Genomic DNA, 18,028 nt, shown 5'->3' with positions numbered 1-18,028 from the left:
ATGCCTGAGGCTCTGGGTTCAATTCCTCAACACCATGTAAGCAAAAAGAAAAAAGCCAGAAGTGGCGCTGTGGCTCAAGTGGTAGAGGGCTAGCCTTGAGCTGAAGAGCTGAGGGACAGCGCCCAGGCCCAGAGTTCAGGTTCCACGACCAGACCCCCCAAAAAAAATTAAAAAAAAAAAAGAGTCTCATGGACCTCCTGCCCAGGATGGTTTTGACTCTCAATCCCCAGATCTCAGCCTCTTGAGTTGCTAGGGTTACAGGTATGCACTGACTTTTTTTACCCCATTTTTTTGGTTTATCTTCATCTTCCCTTATCCTGTTTAATTGTTTAGCTGTATTCTCTTTTATTTGCATTTGCTTGGCATTCATTTAGCTTTCTAATCTGTATTCTCATTGACTTCTGTTAACTGTGTTCCCTTTGTTTCCATCTATTGCTTATAAGTGCTCTCTTTCATGTAGTTGGACATTCTGATCATCATTCCTTTGAACTGGGCATGTGAGGTGCTCTCCCCTTTGCAGTCATTCTAATTGTGTTGTGTGTGTATGTGTCTGTGTGTGTGTGTCTGTCTATGTAATTGCTGATTTGTGGAGGTGTTATATTTCCTAGCTTTCTCATATTTCTTATATTTCTGTGATTTGATTTACTGATCAGAAGACAACTGGCGGTTTGGGTTTTTAGTCACCTGGTCTTCCCATTGGGTTATCTTTATATTCTCACAAAACTGACTGCTGTCTGGGTTGTACTGTTTCTCAGTGTGTGTGTGTATGTGTGTGTGTGTGTGTGTGTGTGTGTGTGCACACGCGTGTGTGTGTGGTCTCAGCATTAATAAATCCACCAATTCAAAGCACAGTCAGATATTTACAAACAGTAAGGTATCATTGATAACATGATTGACATGATATAAATTGCATTTATATATGCAGCAGGCTAGCATTTTGGCATAGTGCCATAGGAGGCTAGAAGGCTAAGAATGAGTTTTAAAAATCACATTTATTAAGTTGTAATCTATACAGTAAAATGATGAACTATATAGCTCTATGAGTTTAGACAAATGCATAGTTATGAAACAACCACGGCAATCATGGTCATTTTGCCTGGTGTGGCAATTCAGGCAACCTGGCAGTCAAAAGGCTAAGACAGCAGGAGATTGAGTTCAAGGACAGCCTGAGCTACACAGCAAAACATTGTTTCAAAAAAATAAGTACATAAACAAATAGAACAGTTCTGTCACCTTTCTCCCAAATTCTCTCTCTCCACACAAAAAGCCAATGCCAGATAGATTATACATAAACTGAAAAGTGAAATTTTAACTATTACAGTTTACAGAATATATAGGGATAGATTTCATAGGCCAGAACTAATAATGTTAAATAGTTGAAGAGCTGATTAATTCATCTGTAATGAGATTAATGATATATCCTTGGGTAAAATGATCCTGTTTGATGGGGCTGGGAAGGTAGCTCAGTGGTAGAGCACTTGCTTTGCATGCATGAGGCCCTGGGTTCGATTCCTCAGCACCATATAAGCAGAAAAAGCCGGAAATGGTGCTGTGGCTTAAGCGGTAGAACGTTAGCCTTGAGCTGAAGAGCTGAGGGACAGCGCCCAGGCCCAGAGTTCAGGCCCCACAACCGACAAAAAAAAAAAATGATCCTGTTTGAATTTTGCTTTGAAATAATCGAAGGAGGTTCTGAAGGTATGGCTGAAGTAGTACAACACTTGAGGACACAGGTGGGGAGGTAGTAGATGGAGAAGATTAGCTCTATAAGACACAAACATGCTTGTCCCCAACAAGTCTAGGGGAGGCCGCTGGCATCCATTTGAAGGCAGGGTGATCTGAACAGGTTCTTTGTTTTCAAACAACAGAATCTTGCCAGAGCTCCCTTAATCAGAAAGAGGAATCGCGATAAATGTAAAAAAAAAAAAACACTCTTACACAATCCACAGACAGAGCTGCCATGAGGTTCCAGGAACTAAAGAGCTCCGGGTAACCTAGAAAAACCTTTTCACTTTCTGTCTTCCCTTCTCTACCTCCGTGTTCTTGTCATAATCCAAGAAATGGTAGCCATTAAAGAAACTAGTTCTACATAAAGCAGGCACCACTAAGTTGGGGGAAAAGAATCACTAACTCATGACCTTATAAAAGTTGTGTCTTCAACTCTGTTACGGTGAAAAGTGGCCTCACAGCAGCCCTGTGGTTAGACCTGATGTGCAATGCCAGTCTTTAACAGTGTTCCAACTGAGGTAACTCTAGCACCCCCTGAAGGTGGTAGATACTCCATGCCTTGGGTCAGTAGAAATTTGGAATTGCCTACAACAGATTGTGATGATAAAAAGCCAAGAGTTTCCCTGGGTCGTGCTGAGAAGACAAAGACTACCCAAGCTACTAAAATGGCTGTGTTCTGGGTTTTCTGTCTGCCCTTGCAGATCTACCCCTGTATTCCCCACTCTGCCCAGTCCTTTGCTCTCAACTGGCGCTTGCCAATGCGGATCCCTGATATGAAGGTAGAAGAACGGAAATGGATGAGGTCACGGTGTCTATGCCGGCTCTCTTCTACAACAATGCTACTGGGCCATCTTCAGGCCAAGCCACTGCTCAAGGCAGGCACCTAACTTGGTCTCCAGCTCTGATGATCACTTCATCCCTTGACACTCTTGGACCTCGGAATGGAGTATGCTGTTCCCAGATCTAGGCTGTGTGGCTTCCCCACACCCTGCCCAAGGCTTTGTAAATAGCCCTGTTGTTAAGCCCTCCTCAAATTACTCACTTTGAATGAAGCTGTTTCCTTCCTGGTAGGAAGGCGCCTGACTGATAGGTGATGGTTCATCAAAATCAGAGTTTGGGAATAGTGTCTTCCCTATCCAGCTCAGAACAATGAACACTCTGTAGTTGCATCTGGTTTACAATCTGTATCCACAAGTATCTACTATGTCTGCTTAGCAGGCAGTTCCCTGTCTTTCTTGCAAGGGCACCATCCCCCTCTGAGTAGTTGGTCTCCTGCTGCTTTCCATCCATCCATCCTTCAGTAAATGCTGTAGATCCATCATCTGAAATGGACCATAATCCCAACTGGTTCTCTTTGTAGCCATGGCAACTCTGCAGCCCAAGCCTCAGCACTCCGTTCCCTTGACTGATAAAATCCTATTGGCTGCCATTGCTTCCTTCCAATCCATCCTCCACTGCATTGTAGGAGATGGTGTTATGGAGCAGTTCATGTGTCAGCCCCATTTGAGAAGCTTAAAACCTTCCACTCAGCATGGCCAGCAAACCCCAGTCCTTTGGCTCTTGCCTACCAGCTTGGACAGAGCTGCCACAAGGTTCCAGGAACTCAAGAGCTCTCAGCTTGGCCATCATCCAGGGCTTCCTTCTCTTGCACTCATGAGTGCAATTGTGTACCTCACCAATGTCCTTGCCCTGTGTTTCCGCTGCCCCTTGGATTCATTTCCAGAAAACTCTGGGCTCATGGGCTATGGTGACTTAACTTGGACCAAAGTGCTCTGATGGACAGGGTCCATAAAGATCACTTTAGCTTTAAAGTCCTGCTCTCTGAAGGACCTCTACATGAGAATGGGTTTAGAGACTGTCTAAGGCAAGGCTCTCCATTTCCCTCTTTGATTCTTGAATAGATGGTAAGTTGGTTATTTCATATGCATTTCTCTGTGAGCTGTGGAGAGACTAAATGCGATGCACACACAACACAGTGGGCTGTCAGAAATGTCTCTCCAGCGTGAGGGCTAGGATGCAACTTGGTGGTAGAGCACCTACCTAACAGGAGGTCCTGGGTTCCAGCTTAGCACTGAAAATAAAAAAGAAAAGATAAACCAAAATCAACTTAACTTTTTAATAAGCAGTGGGGTTTTTTGGCTTTGTTTTATTTGTTTTCTTTTTTTTGGGAGGGGTCGGTCATGGGGCTTGAACTCTGTGCTTGGGCACTGTCCCTCTGCTCTTCAGCTCAAGGCGAGCACACTACTGCTTGAGCCACAGCACCACTTCCAGTTTTCTAGTGGTTTATTGGAGATGAGAGTCTCACGGACTTTCTTGCCCAAGGCTGGCTTTGAACCGAGATCCTCAGATCTCAGCCTCCTGAGTAGCTAGTATTATAGGCATGAGCCACCAGTGCCCAGCTGTTTTGTTTGTTTTCTCATGGCAGTCCTAGGTGTTAAACTTTGGACCTTGGTGTTGTCCCAAGGTTTTTGTTCTTATTGTTTAATGTTAAGATTTTAGCCAGATGTTGGTGGCTCACGCCTATAATCCTAGCTACTCAGGAGGCTGATATATGAGGATTGCACCTCAAAGCCAGCCTGGGCAGGAAAGTCCTGTGAAACTCTTATTTCCAATAAACCACCAGAAAACTGGAAGTGGCGCTATGGCTCAATTGGTAGAGTGCTAGCCTTGAGCTGAAGAGCTGAGGGACAGTGCCTAGGCCGAGTTCAAACCCCATGACTGACAATAACAACAACAACAACAAAGATTTTATTTACAAATCTTTTTCGTTGTTTTTGTTGGTCGTAAACTCAGGGCCTGGGTGGTGTCCATGAGCTTTTGTGCTCAAGGTTAGTGCTCTACCACTTTGAGTCACAGTGCCACTTCAAATTTTCTGGTGGTTAATTGGAAATTAACTTCTCATGGACTTTCCTGCCTAGCTGGTTTTGAACCCTGATCCTCAGAGCTCAACTTCCTGAATAGGATTACAGCTAGGATTACAGGTGTGAGCCACCAGCACCTGGCTTGGTTGTTTTTTAATGTTAAGGTTTTATTTATAAAACTTCTTTTTGTTGTTGTTTCTTAAATATTAAGGTTTTATTTACATTTTTTAAATGTCTGGGCTTTAAAAACAAGTAAGCAGGGGCTGGGAAGGTGGCTCAGTGGTAGAGTGCTTGCCTTGTATGCCTGAGGTCCTGGGTTCGATTCCTCAGCACCACATAAGCAAAAGAAAAAATCCAGAAGTGGCGCTGTGGCTCAAGTGGTAGAGCGCTAGCCTTGAGCTGAAGAGCTGAGGGACAGCGCCCAGGCCCAGAGTTCAGGCCCCACGACCGGACCCCCCCCCAAAAAAAAGTAAGCAGTTTTGAAGTCTCAGCATCATCTTGCCCATGGATTTATTTATTTGTTATTTACTTATTGTGCTGAGGCTGGTACTAAGAGCCTCCTGCATGCTAGGCAAGTGCTCTGTCTTTATTAACATGGTTGACTGGAGAGTGGAGGCAGCAGTGTGGAAAAGAGCAAAAAACCCTACTACAACCTGAAAATGGACATTGAATCGAGTACAGTAGTACATGCCTGTAATCCCAGCACTCAGGAGGCTGGGCAGCTCAGCAGCTTGGGCTAGTTTGGGCTGCACGAGGACTTGTATGCCAGCCTGAACTACATCTTAAGAGTCCTATCTCAAAAAAGAAAAAAAATTAACTAAAGCACTTTGGAGAACATTAAATCACTATTAAACAGTTTTTTTTTATTTTAATTGACACATGTACTTGTATCCATTTATGAAGTCCATTTCAAGCCGTGTATTTGCTGTCTAGTGATTGGGTCAGGTAATTGGTATAGCCATCAACTCAAACACTATGTTGGGAATATGCAAAATCCTCTCTACTAACTATGTGGAAATACACTCTGAATTATTGTCAACCATAGTGATGCTGCCGATGATAAGCTGGAGTTTTCAGTTTTGACTGAGCTTAAACGAACTTGTCTTTGTGAAGTCTGGGCCGTTTCTCTCTCGCAGGATGATTCCGAGGTTCCATTTACTGAAGAGGATTATCGGAGAAGAAAGCATCATCCTAATTTTGTGGATCACATAAATGCTGAAAAAATGGTTCTCAAATATGGAAAGAACGTAAGTGTCCAGTCAGAAGAGCTCCAGTGGGGGCTGTTTATCCTGGTCCACTTCCACTGAACCCTAGTCTGCAGTGTAACTCTTCCCCTTTTGTAAGGACTGTTTGAGGGGTAGAACTGCACCTGGCTTTACAGCCATTACTGCATCTCCTTCCACATCTGTCTGAGTTCCCTGTATTTACATCCACAGGTCTCTGTTTCACATTTGCCCTAAGATGCGCTCCTGAAGGGTTGTGACCCAGATTCTGGTCTAGCCAACCATATCAGGTCCCCAGCTGAGCTAGTCCCTCAGCCCTCAATGGATCTGTGCCTCTTGTGAGTGGCATGATCCAGAAGAGACAACTCAGAGCTGCAGGGGAAAGGAGGGACCACATTCACCCGTTTCCAGAATAGCTCATTGTTTTCTCTTTCTTTTTCTTTATTTCTTTTTTTTTTTTTTTGTCAGTCATGGGGCTTGAACTCTGGGTCTAGCCACTGTCCCTGAGCTCTTCAGTTCAAGGCCAGTGCTCTACCACTTGAGCCACAGTGCCACTTCTGGCTTTTTCTGCTTATGTGGTGCTGAGGAATTGAACCCAGGGCCTCATGAATGCAAGGCAAGCACTCTACCACTGAGCCACCTTCCCAGCCCCTCTCATTGTTTTCTTAAAACAGCTCAGTACATACAACCTCAGACAGAAGACAGAAGGTTTCAGAGATTCATTTGCTCAGGCCCATGGAAGTGGGGCTTCTGGGCCTTATCTATGCAGTCCTCCCAGCATGGATTGTCTGTGCACATCGCTGCCCCGTGTGGAGCAGGAAAGGCGCCATATGGTAGAGCCTTGGTTTAAACCAAAATCCACCACACACCAAAGCCTCTGGGTTTTGTTTTGTTTTCCTGACTTCAACTCCATCATTCCATAGAATAGGCACTGGTTCTTAAGATATCTGTAGCTGAGCTCATGTGAAGAATAATAGAGAATAGCATATTAGGCTTCTATGACAGCAAAATTGACCCCTTTCATACATGCTCACTATAAAATTTTATATCAAAATAAATGATGGACACTTTTCAACTGGGGCTTGCCTTGGACTGTGATCCTCCTATCTCCACCTCTTGAATGGCTGGGATTATAGACATGTACCACCCTACCCAGCCATATCAGCTATCAGAATTGCTAGAATTCTGATACCATTATAAATAGAACTTGTGACAAGTTATCACTGAGGCAGTCAGACTTTGAAGTAACTGATACAGAATTTGCATTTAGAATAAAGTGAGCGAATAACACATACACACATACACACATGTACAAATTAAGTAAGTGATATGTTGCCAGGTGCTGGTGGCTCACACCTGTAATCCTAGCTACTCAGGAGGCTGAGATCTGAAGATGGAGGTTCAAAACCAGCAAGGACAGAAAAGTTCATGAGACTTTTTTTTTTTTTGTCTGTCAGTCACAGGGCTTAACTCTGGGCTTGGGCGCTGTCCCTGCATTCCTCAGCTCAAGGCGAGCGCTCTACTACTTGAGCCACAGTGCCACTTCCAGTTTTCTAGTGGTTTATTGGAGATAAGAGTTTTACAGACTTTCCTTCCCAGGCTGCCTTTGAATCGTGATCCTCAGATCTCAGCCTCCTGAGTAGCTAGGATGACAGGCATGAGCCACCAGCACCTGGCGTGCATAAGACTTTTATCTCCAATTTGCCACCAGAAAACCAGAAGTAGCTCTGTGGCTCAATGTGGTAGAGTGCTAACCTTGAGCAAAAAGAGCTCAGAGACAGTGTCCAGTCCCCCATTACCAACAAAAAATATATACATACATACCATACATACATACATATATACACACATACATACACACATAAATGCATAAATAAAAAAGTGTTGTAAGTGAATGCCTTGCTAATAATAATAATAAAGAGTATAATTATTGAGGGTTTGCACAACTGTGTGCCCAGAAATATGGTAAACGCCTTACTGCGGTGTCTCCATTCCACTGTCTTCCTCTCCATCTAACTTGTCTAGAACCCCAAATCTCCAAAGGTTTCATTACATTTCTCCCATTAGTGGGAGAGCAGCCTTAAGTGGTGTGTAATTAGTAGTTCTAAGGTGACACCTGCTGGCCTCCAGGGATATTACAAAAGGAACAGAAAGGTCCTGTTCTGCCCCCACTGAAAAAACACATTGTCTTTGGCCATGGAATACAAGCATTGCAAGTATAACATTCCCAAAGAAAACAACATTGAGCTGGGTGTAGTGCTTCCTGCCCACAATCCCAGCACTCCCCAAGCTGAGGCAGGAGGCAGGAGGATTGTGAATTTGAGTTTAGCCTGGCAAAGTAGTCAGATTCTGTCTCAAAAAAAAAAAAAAAAAAAAAACGTGGGAGGGCTGGGCTCCAGTGGCTCATGCCTGTAATCCTAGCTACTCAAGAGGCTGAGATGTGAAGATCACAGGTGAAAGCCAGCCTGGGCAGGAAAGTCCATGAGACTCTTATCTCCAATAAACTACTCAGAAAAAAAGACATAAGTGGTCAAGTAGTTCAGTGTTAGCCTTGAGCACAAAGAGGCTAAGGGCCTGAGTTCAAGCCCCAGGACCAGCAAAAAAAAAGTCTCACACACTTTCCTGCCCAGTCTGGCTTTGAACCCTGATCCTCAGTTCTCAGCCTTCTGAGTAGCTAAGATTACAGGCTTGAGCAACCGGTGCCAGATGAAAACCATTTTCAAGGACTCCAGTGTTACTATTTACCCCAAGCTGACCAAGATGGCGGAGATGGCTGAAGTGCTGGCTTCCATGTGAGCACATGGGCATGCCTAGGCCACATACTTGCTTCCTCTGTCATACTTTTCTTTTCTTTTCTTTCTTTTTTTGTCATCATGGGGGCTGAACTCTGGGCCTGGGCGCTGTCTGTCAGCATTTCAGCTCAAGGATAGCACTCTACCACTTGAGCCACAGCACCACTTCTGGCTTTTTTCTGCTTATGTGGTGCTGAGGAATCAAACCCAGGGCCTCGTGCATACAAGGCAAGCCCTCTACCACTGAGCCAACCTCCCAGCCCATCTCTGTCATATTTTTCTTCTAATACACTTTTACAGTCGGCTACATGGTGGAATGGAAAGGGCATTGGACTTTCTAATGAACTTTCACATCGCCTTAAAGTTTTCAGAGGTTGAGGTGAGGCTCAGTAGTCGATCATCAGCCAATGAGTGAAAGCATCAGATACTGAGTTTGAGTCCTGGTCTGGGACAAAATGAATTCTTTGTTTTCAGTTAAAGCCCTAGGAACCCCTAAAGAGTATAGAGAGTGGTTGGACCCCCTTAGAGGTACAATCTGTATCATAAACAATACCCAAGAAGCCTGAAGGAGTTGGTGAGACTTCCGACAGTGATCATTTTACCTACTGAAACAGTCAAGTTCAGTATGATTAGTAATATTACATTTAGCTATTATCTGTATTTTATTTAATAGATGAAGAAATTTGCAACGTATGTGATTGCTTCAGGACTTCAGTATGGAGTGGAAGGAGGCATCTTACACAACTTTTTTAAGGTATAACATTTTGATGATTATGCATAGTAATTTTCAAGATAGGTATAGTGGTATACACCTGTAATCCCAGCCCTCAGGAAGCTTAGGTAAGAAGATTGCATGTTTAAGGCCAATCTGGGGAGCAAAATGAGACCCTATCTCTAAATAAATAAATAAATAAATACGTACTAGGAACCCATAGCTTATGTCTAGAATCCTAGCTACTCAGTAGGCTGAGATCTGAGGATCATGGTTCAAAGCCAGCCCAGGCAAGAAAGTCCAATTAACCAGCAAAAAGACAGAAGTCCAGCTGTGGCTTCAAGTGGTAGAGCACTAGCCTTGAGCACAAAAACTCAGGAACAGTGCCCAAGCCCTGAGTTCAAGCCTCAGGACCAGCACAAAACAATACAATTTGAATAAGTAAATAAATTGTTTCACAGTAAGGATTTGCCATTTGAATGTCTTTCCAATTGCTTCTAGATGTGGTTAGTTCAGAATAACACTATATATAGTTCAGTATATGCACTATATATATGTGTGTGTATATATATATATATATATATATACACATATGTGTGTGTGTGTGTGTGTGTGTGCACATGGACTAGAACCACCACCTTTCTTTCCCTTCTCAAGAGCTTGTTTTCACACTCTAGGAACAAATGTCTCCACCCCCACTTTTAAGACAAAAGATGACTGGGTGCCTACCATGTTCCAGAAGCAGTGGCAGATGCTGAGGATAGTCCCTGCCCTGGTAGAGCTGATACTCTAGTGGGTGGAGAAGGAGCTAGAGATAAGAAATGAATACTAAGTATCTCAGATCTGAGAAGGTGCATCCTGGCAGGGATGAGGCTGAGGATGGGTTATAGCTAACAAGAATGGGGAGGGCCCATTGCTGATGGCTCACACCTGCAATCCTAGCTACTAGGGAGGCTAACATCTGAGGATTGTGGTTCAAAACCAGCCCAGGCAGGAAAGTCTGTGAGACTCTTGTCTCCAATGAAGTACCAAAAGAAAAAGCTGAAAGTGGAGCTGTAGCTCAAGTGGTAGAGCACTAGCTTTGGCCCTAAGTTCAAGTCCCAGAACTGGCACAAAACAAAACAAAAACTCACAAAAAATAGGAGACAATATAAGGTCGGAATACAGAGTTGTCATTCTTCACATCTGGCCAGGAGGCTGGAGAGAACCAGGAAAGGAGGCTGAGCAGGGGTGCCCAAGAAGTAAGAACAGACACATGAAAGGCTCTTACAAAGGCCAAGTTAAATGTTTCTAGAAAGAAAGGATGTGGCCAGGCACTGGTGGCTCATGCCTGTAATCCTAACTACTTAGGAGGCTGAGATCTGAGGATTGTGGTTTGAAGCAAGACCTGGCAGGAAAGTCCATGAGACTCTTGTCTCCAATAAACTACTCAGAAAAGGCTGGAAGTAGCTTTGTGGCTCAAGTGATAGAGTGTTAGCCTTGAGTAGAAGAGCTCAGGGGCAGTGCCCAGGCCCAGAGTTCAAGCCTCAGGACCAGCAAAAAGAAAGAGACAAGAAGGAAGGAAGGAAGGGAGGATGGGAAGGAGGGAGGAAGGAGGGAGGGAGAAGGGAAGGGGGGGAGGGGAGGGGAAAGGAGAAGACAAGAACAAATGTGAGCAGTTGTGAAAAATGCTACAGGTAATGACGTAAAGTAAGTTCTGAGAACTAATGGCTGGATTTGGGGGGACAGACAGGAGTTCAAGTGGGACAGATAGAGAGGAACTGAAAAGGGAGAACAGGAATAATTCAAGGAAGTTTGCTGTTGAGGGGTATAGAGAAGGAGAGAAAAGGGGGAAAGTATAGACAGGAAATTACTAGATTGTTTTGTTCTTTTTATTTTTTGTTCTTTTTAAAAAATTATTGCTGGGGGGCTGGGAAGGTGGCTCAGTGGTAGAGCACTTGCCTTGCATGCATGAGGCCCTGGGTTCATTTCCTCACCACCACATAAGCAAAAAGAAAAAAGCCGAAAGTGGCGCTGTGGCTCAAGTGGTAGAGCGCTAGCCTTGAGCTGAAGAGCTGAGGGACAGCACCCAGGCCCAGAGTTCAGACCCCATGACCAGACCCCCCCCCCAAAAAAAATTATTGTTGGTACTGGGAAGGTGGCTCAGTGGTAGAGCGCTTGCCTTGCATGCCTGAGGCCCTGGGTTCAATTCCTCAGCACCACATAAGCAGAAAAAGTCAGAAGAGGTGTTGTGGCTCAAGTGGTAGAGCGCTAGCCTTGAGCTGAAGAGCTGAGGGACAGCACCCAGGCCCAGGGTTCAGGCCCTATGACCAGCAAAAAAAAAATAAAAAAAAAAATAAAGAAAATATTGTTGAGCCCGGTGCTGGTGGCTCACGCCTGTAACCTTAGCTACTCAGGAAGCTGAGATCTGAGAATCGTGGTCAAAGCCAGCCAAGGCAGGAAAGTTCATAAGACTCTTATCTCCAATAAACCACCAGAAAAACTGGAAGTGGCACTGTGGTTAGCCTTGAACTGAAGAGCTGAGGGACAGTGCCCAGGCCCAGAGTTCAAGCCCTATGACTGACACACACACACACACACACACACACACACACACACACACACACAAAATTATATATATGTCAGGTAAAGAGTACATTTATTTTTAGACAATGTCATCCCTTTCTTCACACTCTCCTGGTTTTTCTCTCCCATCCCAGCCCACAAGTTGTATACTCATTTTCAACATAGTGTCCAGTGAGTACCATTGCTGCATTTGTTCACCCTTTGTCCCTCCATTTCTGTGCCCCCCCTTTATCCCCCTTGCCAAACGCAGATTGTTTTGAGCAGGTTTTGGAGACGGGATCCTACTGCGTACCTTGCCAGGCCTTAGACTTGCATGCAGTCCTCCTGTCTCTTCCTCCCAGTGTTGGGACTTCAGTGAATTCATTTTTCAGCACTGAGACTATGACATCTGAAGAAGACAAGCTGAAGAAGCCCCTTCTCTTTTGTTTTCAACGGCTCTCTGTCTATGATGTCCATGAAATCTTGTTATTCTTTGGCCACCTCTCTCTCTTTTTTTTTTTTTTTTTGTCGGTCGTGGGACTTGAACTCTGGGCCTGGGCGCTGTCCCTCAGCTCTTCAGCTCAAGGCGAGCGCTCTACCACTTGAGCTACAGTGCCACTTCCGGTTTTCTGGTGGTTTATTGGAGATAGGAGTCTCACGGTCTCTCCTGCCCGGGCTGGCTTTGAACCGCGATCCTCAGATCTCAGCCTCCTGAGTAGCTGGGATTCAGGCGTGAGCCACCAGCGTCTTTGGCCACATCTCTAACACAGCCACCAGTATGTTTGTTGGGTGTATTAATCTGTGATTTTCTTTCTTCTGAGGCTGTAAAAACTCATGCAATGTCTTCAGTGTCCGAGTGCGTCATTCAGGGAACTTTTCTTTCTTTTAGATGGCCTGGCTAGGTGAGATTCCTGCCCTGCCTGTTTTTGGAGATGGAACAAATGTAATCCCAGCCATTCATGTTCTTGATCTAGCAGGGTAAGCCTTCTCTGGGAGATGGGAAGGTCCTGGATGATTGTCCCCTAACATTCCTTGAACCCCATGCTAAGACCCCCACCCCCAGATATTGTGTCTTTCTACTTCACAACAACCCTCCACTGAAGGGAGCGTTACCTGTTGCCTGTGTGTGCATCGTGGAATAGTGTACATCTTCATGAAGCATCACACTTCTGATGACAAGTTTAGGTTCATCTCTTAGAAACTCAAACTCTAGGCAAACAATTCCAGAAAAGAAGGAACTCGGTACTAGGTATGAACATTTTGCTCACAGAATTTCTTTTCCCTTGTAATGTGCACCCACCACATTCTAGGAACCAGTCAACTGAATCTGGAGCATTTTTAATTATTGTTTTTGTACTGGGACTTGAACTCAAGGCCTCACCTTGTGCTCTCTCTTGGGGTTTTGCTGGTGCTCCACCATTTGAGCCATACCTCCAGTTGCCACCAGTTCCATGAAATCTTTTTTTGTGTCCTGGGGCTTGAACTCAGGGCCTGGGTGCTGTTCCTGAGCTTTTTTCTGCTCAAAGCTAGCACTATACCACAGAACCACAGCTCCACTTCTTGGTCTTTGGTAGTTTATTGGAGATCAGAGTTTCACAGTCTTTCCTGCCCAGGCTGGCTTCAAATCAGGGTCCTCGTACCTTTAGTCTCTTTTTTTTTTTGTCAGTCACAGGGCTTGAACTCTGGGCCTGGGTACTGTCCCTGAGCTTTATACCTCAATGCTAGTGCTCTACCACTTGAGCCCCTGCGCCACTTCCAATTTTCTGGTGGCTAATCGGAGATAAGACTCTCATGGACTTTCTTGCCCCAGATGGCTTTGAACTATGATCCTCAGATCTCAGCCTCCTGAGTAGGTAGGATTACAGGTGTGAGCTATGAGCACCCGGTTTATATCTCAGTCTCCTGAGCAGCTAGGATTACAGGTGTGAACTGTAAGGTATATTAAATAGGTATGTTTCATTAGGTAGCCGATGAAGAGAACAGCACGCAGGGCCGCCATGAACTAACTTCTGCTACCCACTGTGTAAGGTGGAGAGGCCTGGACAAGAAAGGAGAAAACCGCCCCCCAGGCTGGGACTTATCTAGACCAGAGACAGGAAGAGGTGGGCCAGGTGTGGGAAAGGTGTGGCCATATTGGATCTGGAGCCCTCCTACGGTCAGGTGGGAGGCGTGGTCAGAGATGACCCAGGATGTGACCTACAGAGGAGGAGGTGACTGCTTCCAGGTGGGCCAGTTACCTAGGTAACACAGATACTGGGTGGAAATTTAGCCAAGAGGTAGGGAGGTGTCTGCACCCTGCGAGCTTGGCCTGAGGCTGACCTTAGGTGAAGCACCAATGCTTAGCAGAAACTTTTCTTTTGAGACAAGGTCTGCCTGCAGCCTGGGAAGCCCTCCAGCTTAAGTACTGGGATTACAGAGGTAACTAACTTTCCTTTTCAGGAATTCTTTTGTAAAAAGGTAAGTTATCCTGGAGTAAAAGTGAACCCTATGGCCCAGGAATGACACACCCTGACAAAGAAGAGGTTGCATAAGCTTTTACAGACTCAAGAAAGACAATCATGAACCACCTCGCTCTGCAGGGTACTGGCGGAGGTGTTAGGGTTGTGGTCATGGCGGAGCTGGGAAATACTTTCTATAGTTAGATGTGGTCTTTTTTCCCCCCAGTGGGGCTTGAATGCACTTTTCCACTCAAGGCTTGTGCTCTACCACTTGAGCCATACCTCTCCTTTTAGTTGTTGATTTTTTGTTTTTTTTTTTTTGTCAGTCATGGGACTTGAACTCTTGGCCTGGGTCCTGTCCCTCAGCTCTTCAGCTCAAGGCTAGCACTCTACCACTTGAGCCATAGCACCACTTCTGGTTTTCTGGTGGTTTATTGGAGAGAAGAGTCTCACAACTTTTCTTTCTTTCTTTTTCTTTTCTTTTCTTTTTTTGGTCGGTCGTGGGGCTTGAACTCTGGGCCTGGGTGCTGTCCCTGCGCTCTTCAGCTCAAGGCAAGCACTCTACCGCTTGAGCCACAGCGCCACTTCCAGTTTTTTGAGTGGTTTATTGGAGATAAGAGTCTCACGGACTTTCCTGCCTGGGCTGGCTTTGAACCGCGATTCTCAGCTCTCAGACTCCTGAGTAGCTAGGATGACAGGCATGAGCCACTGGTGCCCAGCTTCCTTTCAGCTTTTTGCTGGTTAACTGGGGAGATAAAGAATGTCATAGCCTTTCCTGCCTGGGCTGGCTTCGAACCTCAATCCTCAGATCTCAGCCTTCTGAGTAACTAGGATGACAGGCATAAGCCAACAGCAAGAGGCTAGAAGGTTCCAGATTTAATCTTCTAGCATTCTTAGCTTCAGGGTGGTGGGCAGCTAGAGGTCAGCTCAACACAATAACACATTCCAAAAGCTTTACCTAAGAGTCAGGAGTCTGTTTGTCAGATACCAAGGTTTCCTAAGGACCTAAGATAGCGCAAGATAACTGGCTGTAGGCCTGCCTCCTTTGGTCCCCCCACAAGTGGGAGTTTGTCCTCTGGACAGGTCCTGTTCTGCGAGATCCTCCATACAGTTGTGGCTTCTTCAGAGAACTTCAGCGTAACACTGAGTCCCCAGATCCTGTGCCCAGAGAAACCCCGAGAGCCTGGCTTAAGCCCTAGATCAGTGAGCAGGCTCCCGGTGTCACAGTGAGTCAACTCTGAATTGCAGGGTTCAGGAGACCCTGGTTCACTGTCCTACCCCAGGCTTATCCACAGGCAGGCCAGGATCTGCCCTTGCCTGCTTCCACTGGCCACCACTCTGACAGAGTTACCAGTAAACAAACAAAACTTACACTTTAGGGCTTTCCAAAGGAAGGGAGTCCCAGGACTTTCATAAATTTCATGCCTTACAAAACATAGATCTGGCTGGACATGGTGGTACATGCCTGCAATCCCAGCTCTCAGCAGGCTGAAACAGGAGGATCACAAACCAAGCTGAAAAAATCAGATACCTAGATCCTAAGCCAACAGGAACTCTGAGAATGAAGTGACCAGAATGTGCCCTGGTTATTGGCAGAGATTTCCTTTATGTTACAGGTTTCAAATATGAGACTCTTTTACTTTGTTTTTTAAATGTTGGGGTTTGAACTTAAGTCCTTTTGCTTGCAAGCCAGGTACTATACTGTTAGAGCCACGTCCCTGACACTTTATTTTACTTTTGGTAATTGTTTTTAATTTTTTTTTTTTTTTTTGCCAGTCATGGTGCCTGAACTCTGGGCCTGGGCACTGTCCCTCAGCTCTTCAGCTCAAGGCTAGTGCTCTACCACTTGAGCCACAGCACCACTTCCAGCTTTTTTTGCTTATGTGGTGCTGAGGAATCGAACCCAGGGCCTCATGGATGCAAGGCAAGCACTCTACCACTGAGCCACCTTCTCAGCCCCTTGTTTTTAATTTTTAATTTTTTTGCTGGTTATTGGGCTGGAGTTCAGGGCCTGAATGCTGACCTTGAGCTTTTAGGCTCAAATTAGTGCTCTACCACTTTGAGCCACAGCTCCACTTACCGGTTTTTTGATAGTTAATTAGAGATAAGACTCTCACAGACTTTCCTGCCCCAGCTGGCTTCAAAATGCCGCCATCCTAGGGGCTGGGAAGGTGCCTCCGTGGTAGAGTGCTTGCCTTGCATACATGAAGCCCTGGGTTCAATTCCTCAGCACCACATAAACAGAAAAGGCCAAAAGTGGCCCTGTAGCTTAAGTGGTAGAGTGCTAGCCTTGAGCTGAAGAGCTCAGGGACAGGGTCCAGGCCTAGAGTTCAAGCCCCATGACTGACAAAAGAAAGAAAGAAAGAAAGAAAGAAAGAAAGAAAGCTGTTTAAAACACCATCTTCAGAGATCTCAGCCTCTGGAGTAGCTAGGATTACAGGCATGAGTCACTGGCACCCAGTTCTTTTCAATAACATTTTCTTTCTTTCTTCAGTTCTCTTTGAAAACTATCAATTATTTAACAGAGGAAGAAGCCAAAAGTTAAAGCATTTTGGGAAATTAATATGAAATAAATGTGGAACAAACACTGATTATTAATAACAAGAACAATAATATTTTCAATGCTGGGCCTTCAACCCAAAGCTAAGCCGATGCTGCTTAGACCCCAGGCCCTGAAATAGACATGTGCGGTATGCATTTTGGAAGCTAAGAGTGTGGGGGCCATGAGGGGACTTAGCAGGCCATCAGAGAAGACTTCTTTTCACTATGGATTCTACTTTAGTATGCTACAGACTGCTCGTGTTCAAATCGTTGCTCTGTGGGAAGGCTCCATTCCTTCCCGGTGTGTGATTCTCAGTTATAAGGTGGGGATAGCCATCTGGTAGGGCCGGAGTGAGAAATAAGTGGGAAAGTAGACATGAAACCTTCCCTTGCGTCCTGCCTGGTCAGGCCTGCCCTCCATCCCTGTGTACCCCATGTGCCTGATGGCTCCCTTAAAGAAGGCCATGTCTTTTCTGAATCTCTGTCTTTGTAAAATGCCTACCCCAAGCATAGTTAGTGGAGAGGGGCTTCGGAACAGGAAAACAGGACTGATGGGCCAAGAGGCTGGGGCCTCCCCTTTCCCAGTAGCTCCACACCCAGAGAAAAGTTGCTTAACCTTCACACCTTTGTGAAGTCACTTAACTCTTAATCTTCCCTCCCCAGAGTGCCCAGAAGGATCCTTCCTCCTCTACCCTCCCCCCCCAACACCTCTACCCCACCCTTGCCCTGAGCTTGACCTTGACCTTGTCTGGCATTAAGTCAGATGACTTTTATTTTTATTTATTTATTTATTTTGCCAGTCCTGGGGCTTGAACGCAAGTCCTGTGCACTGTCCCTGAGCTTCATTTGCTCAAGACTAGCACTCTACCACTTGAGCCATAGCACCACTTCCAGCTTTTTCTGTTTATGTAAAGGAATCCAACCCAGGGCTTCATGCATGCTAGGCAAGCACTCTACCACTAAGCCACATTCCTAGCCCATCAGATGACTTCTTAAAGTTCTACTATAGAGATTGGGGTGGGGGGGTCCCATTTATTACTTGCCTGTGACTAATTTACCTGTTGGTCTGCAGAGTGTTACAAAACGTGATAGACCACATACCAAAGGTTCACTACCTGGTTGCTGTGGATGAGTCTGTGCATACGCTGGAAGACTTCATCAAGGTACTGTGGCGTGTTTCCGCCTAGGCATT

General features: G+C 45.4%; 1 protein-coding gene across 1 annotated transcript in view; it reads left to right on the top strand.

Annotated features, from left to right (window-relative positions):
- Ak7 (adenylate kinase 7) overlaps positions 1–18,028 on the top strand; it is a 71,249-nt gene that overhangs the window by 25,069 nt on the left and 28,152 nt on the right. Inside the window, exons 6-9 of the mRNA XM_013013169.1 lie at positions 5,723–5,833; positions 9,275–9,355; positions 12,747–12,835; positions 17,909–17,999. Of these exons, the coding sequence (XP_012868623.1) occupies positions 5,723–5,833; positions 9,275–9,355; positions 12,747–12,835; positions 17,909–17,999 (372 nt within the window). The remainder of the gene's footprint in view (positions 1–5,722; positions 5,834–9,274; positions 9,356–12,746; positions 12,836–17,908; positions 18,000–18,028) is intronic.

This window comes from Dipodomys ordii, unplaced genomic scaffold (assembly GCF_000151885.1).
Source record: "Dipodomys ordii isolate 6190 unplaced genomic scaffold, Dord_2.0 Scaffold2, whole genome shotgun sequence".
NCBI classification, from domain to species: Eukaryota; Metazoa; Chordata; class Mammalia; order Rodentia; family Heteromyidae; genus Dipodomys; species Dipodomys ordii.
This window is presented reverse-complemented; position numbering and strand designations above follow the sequence as displayed.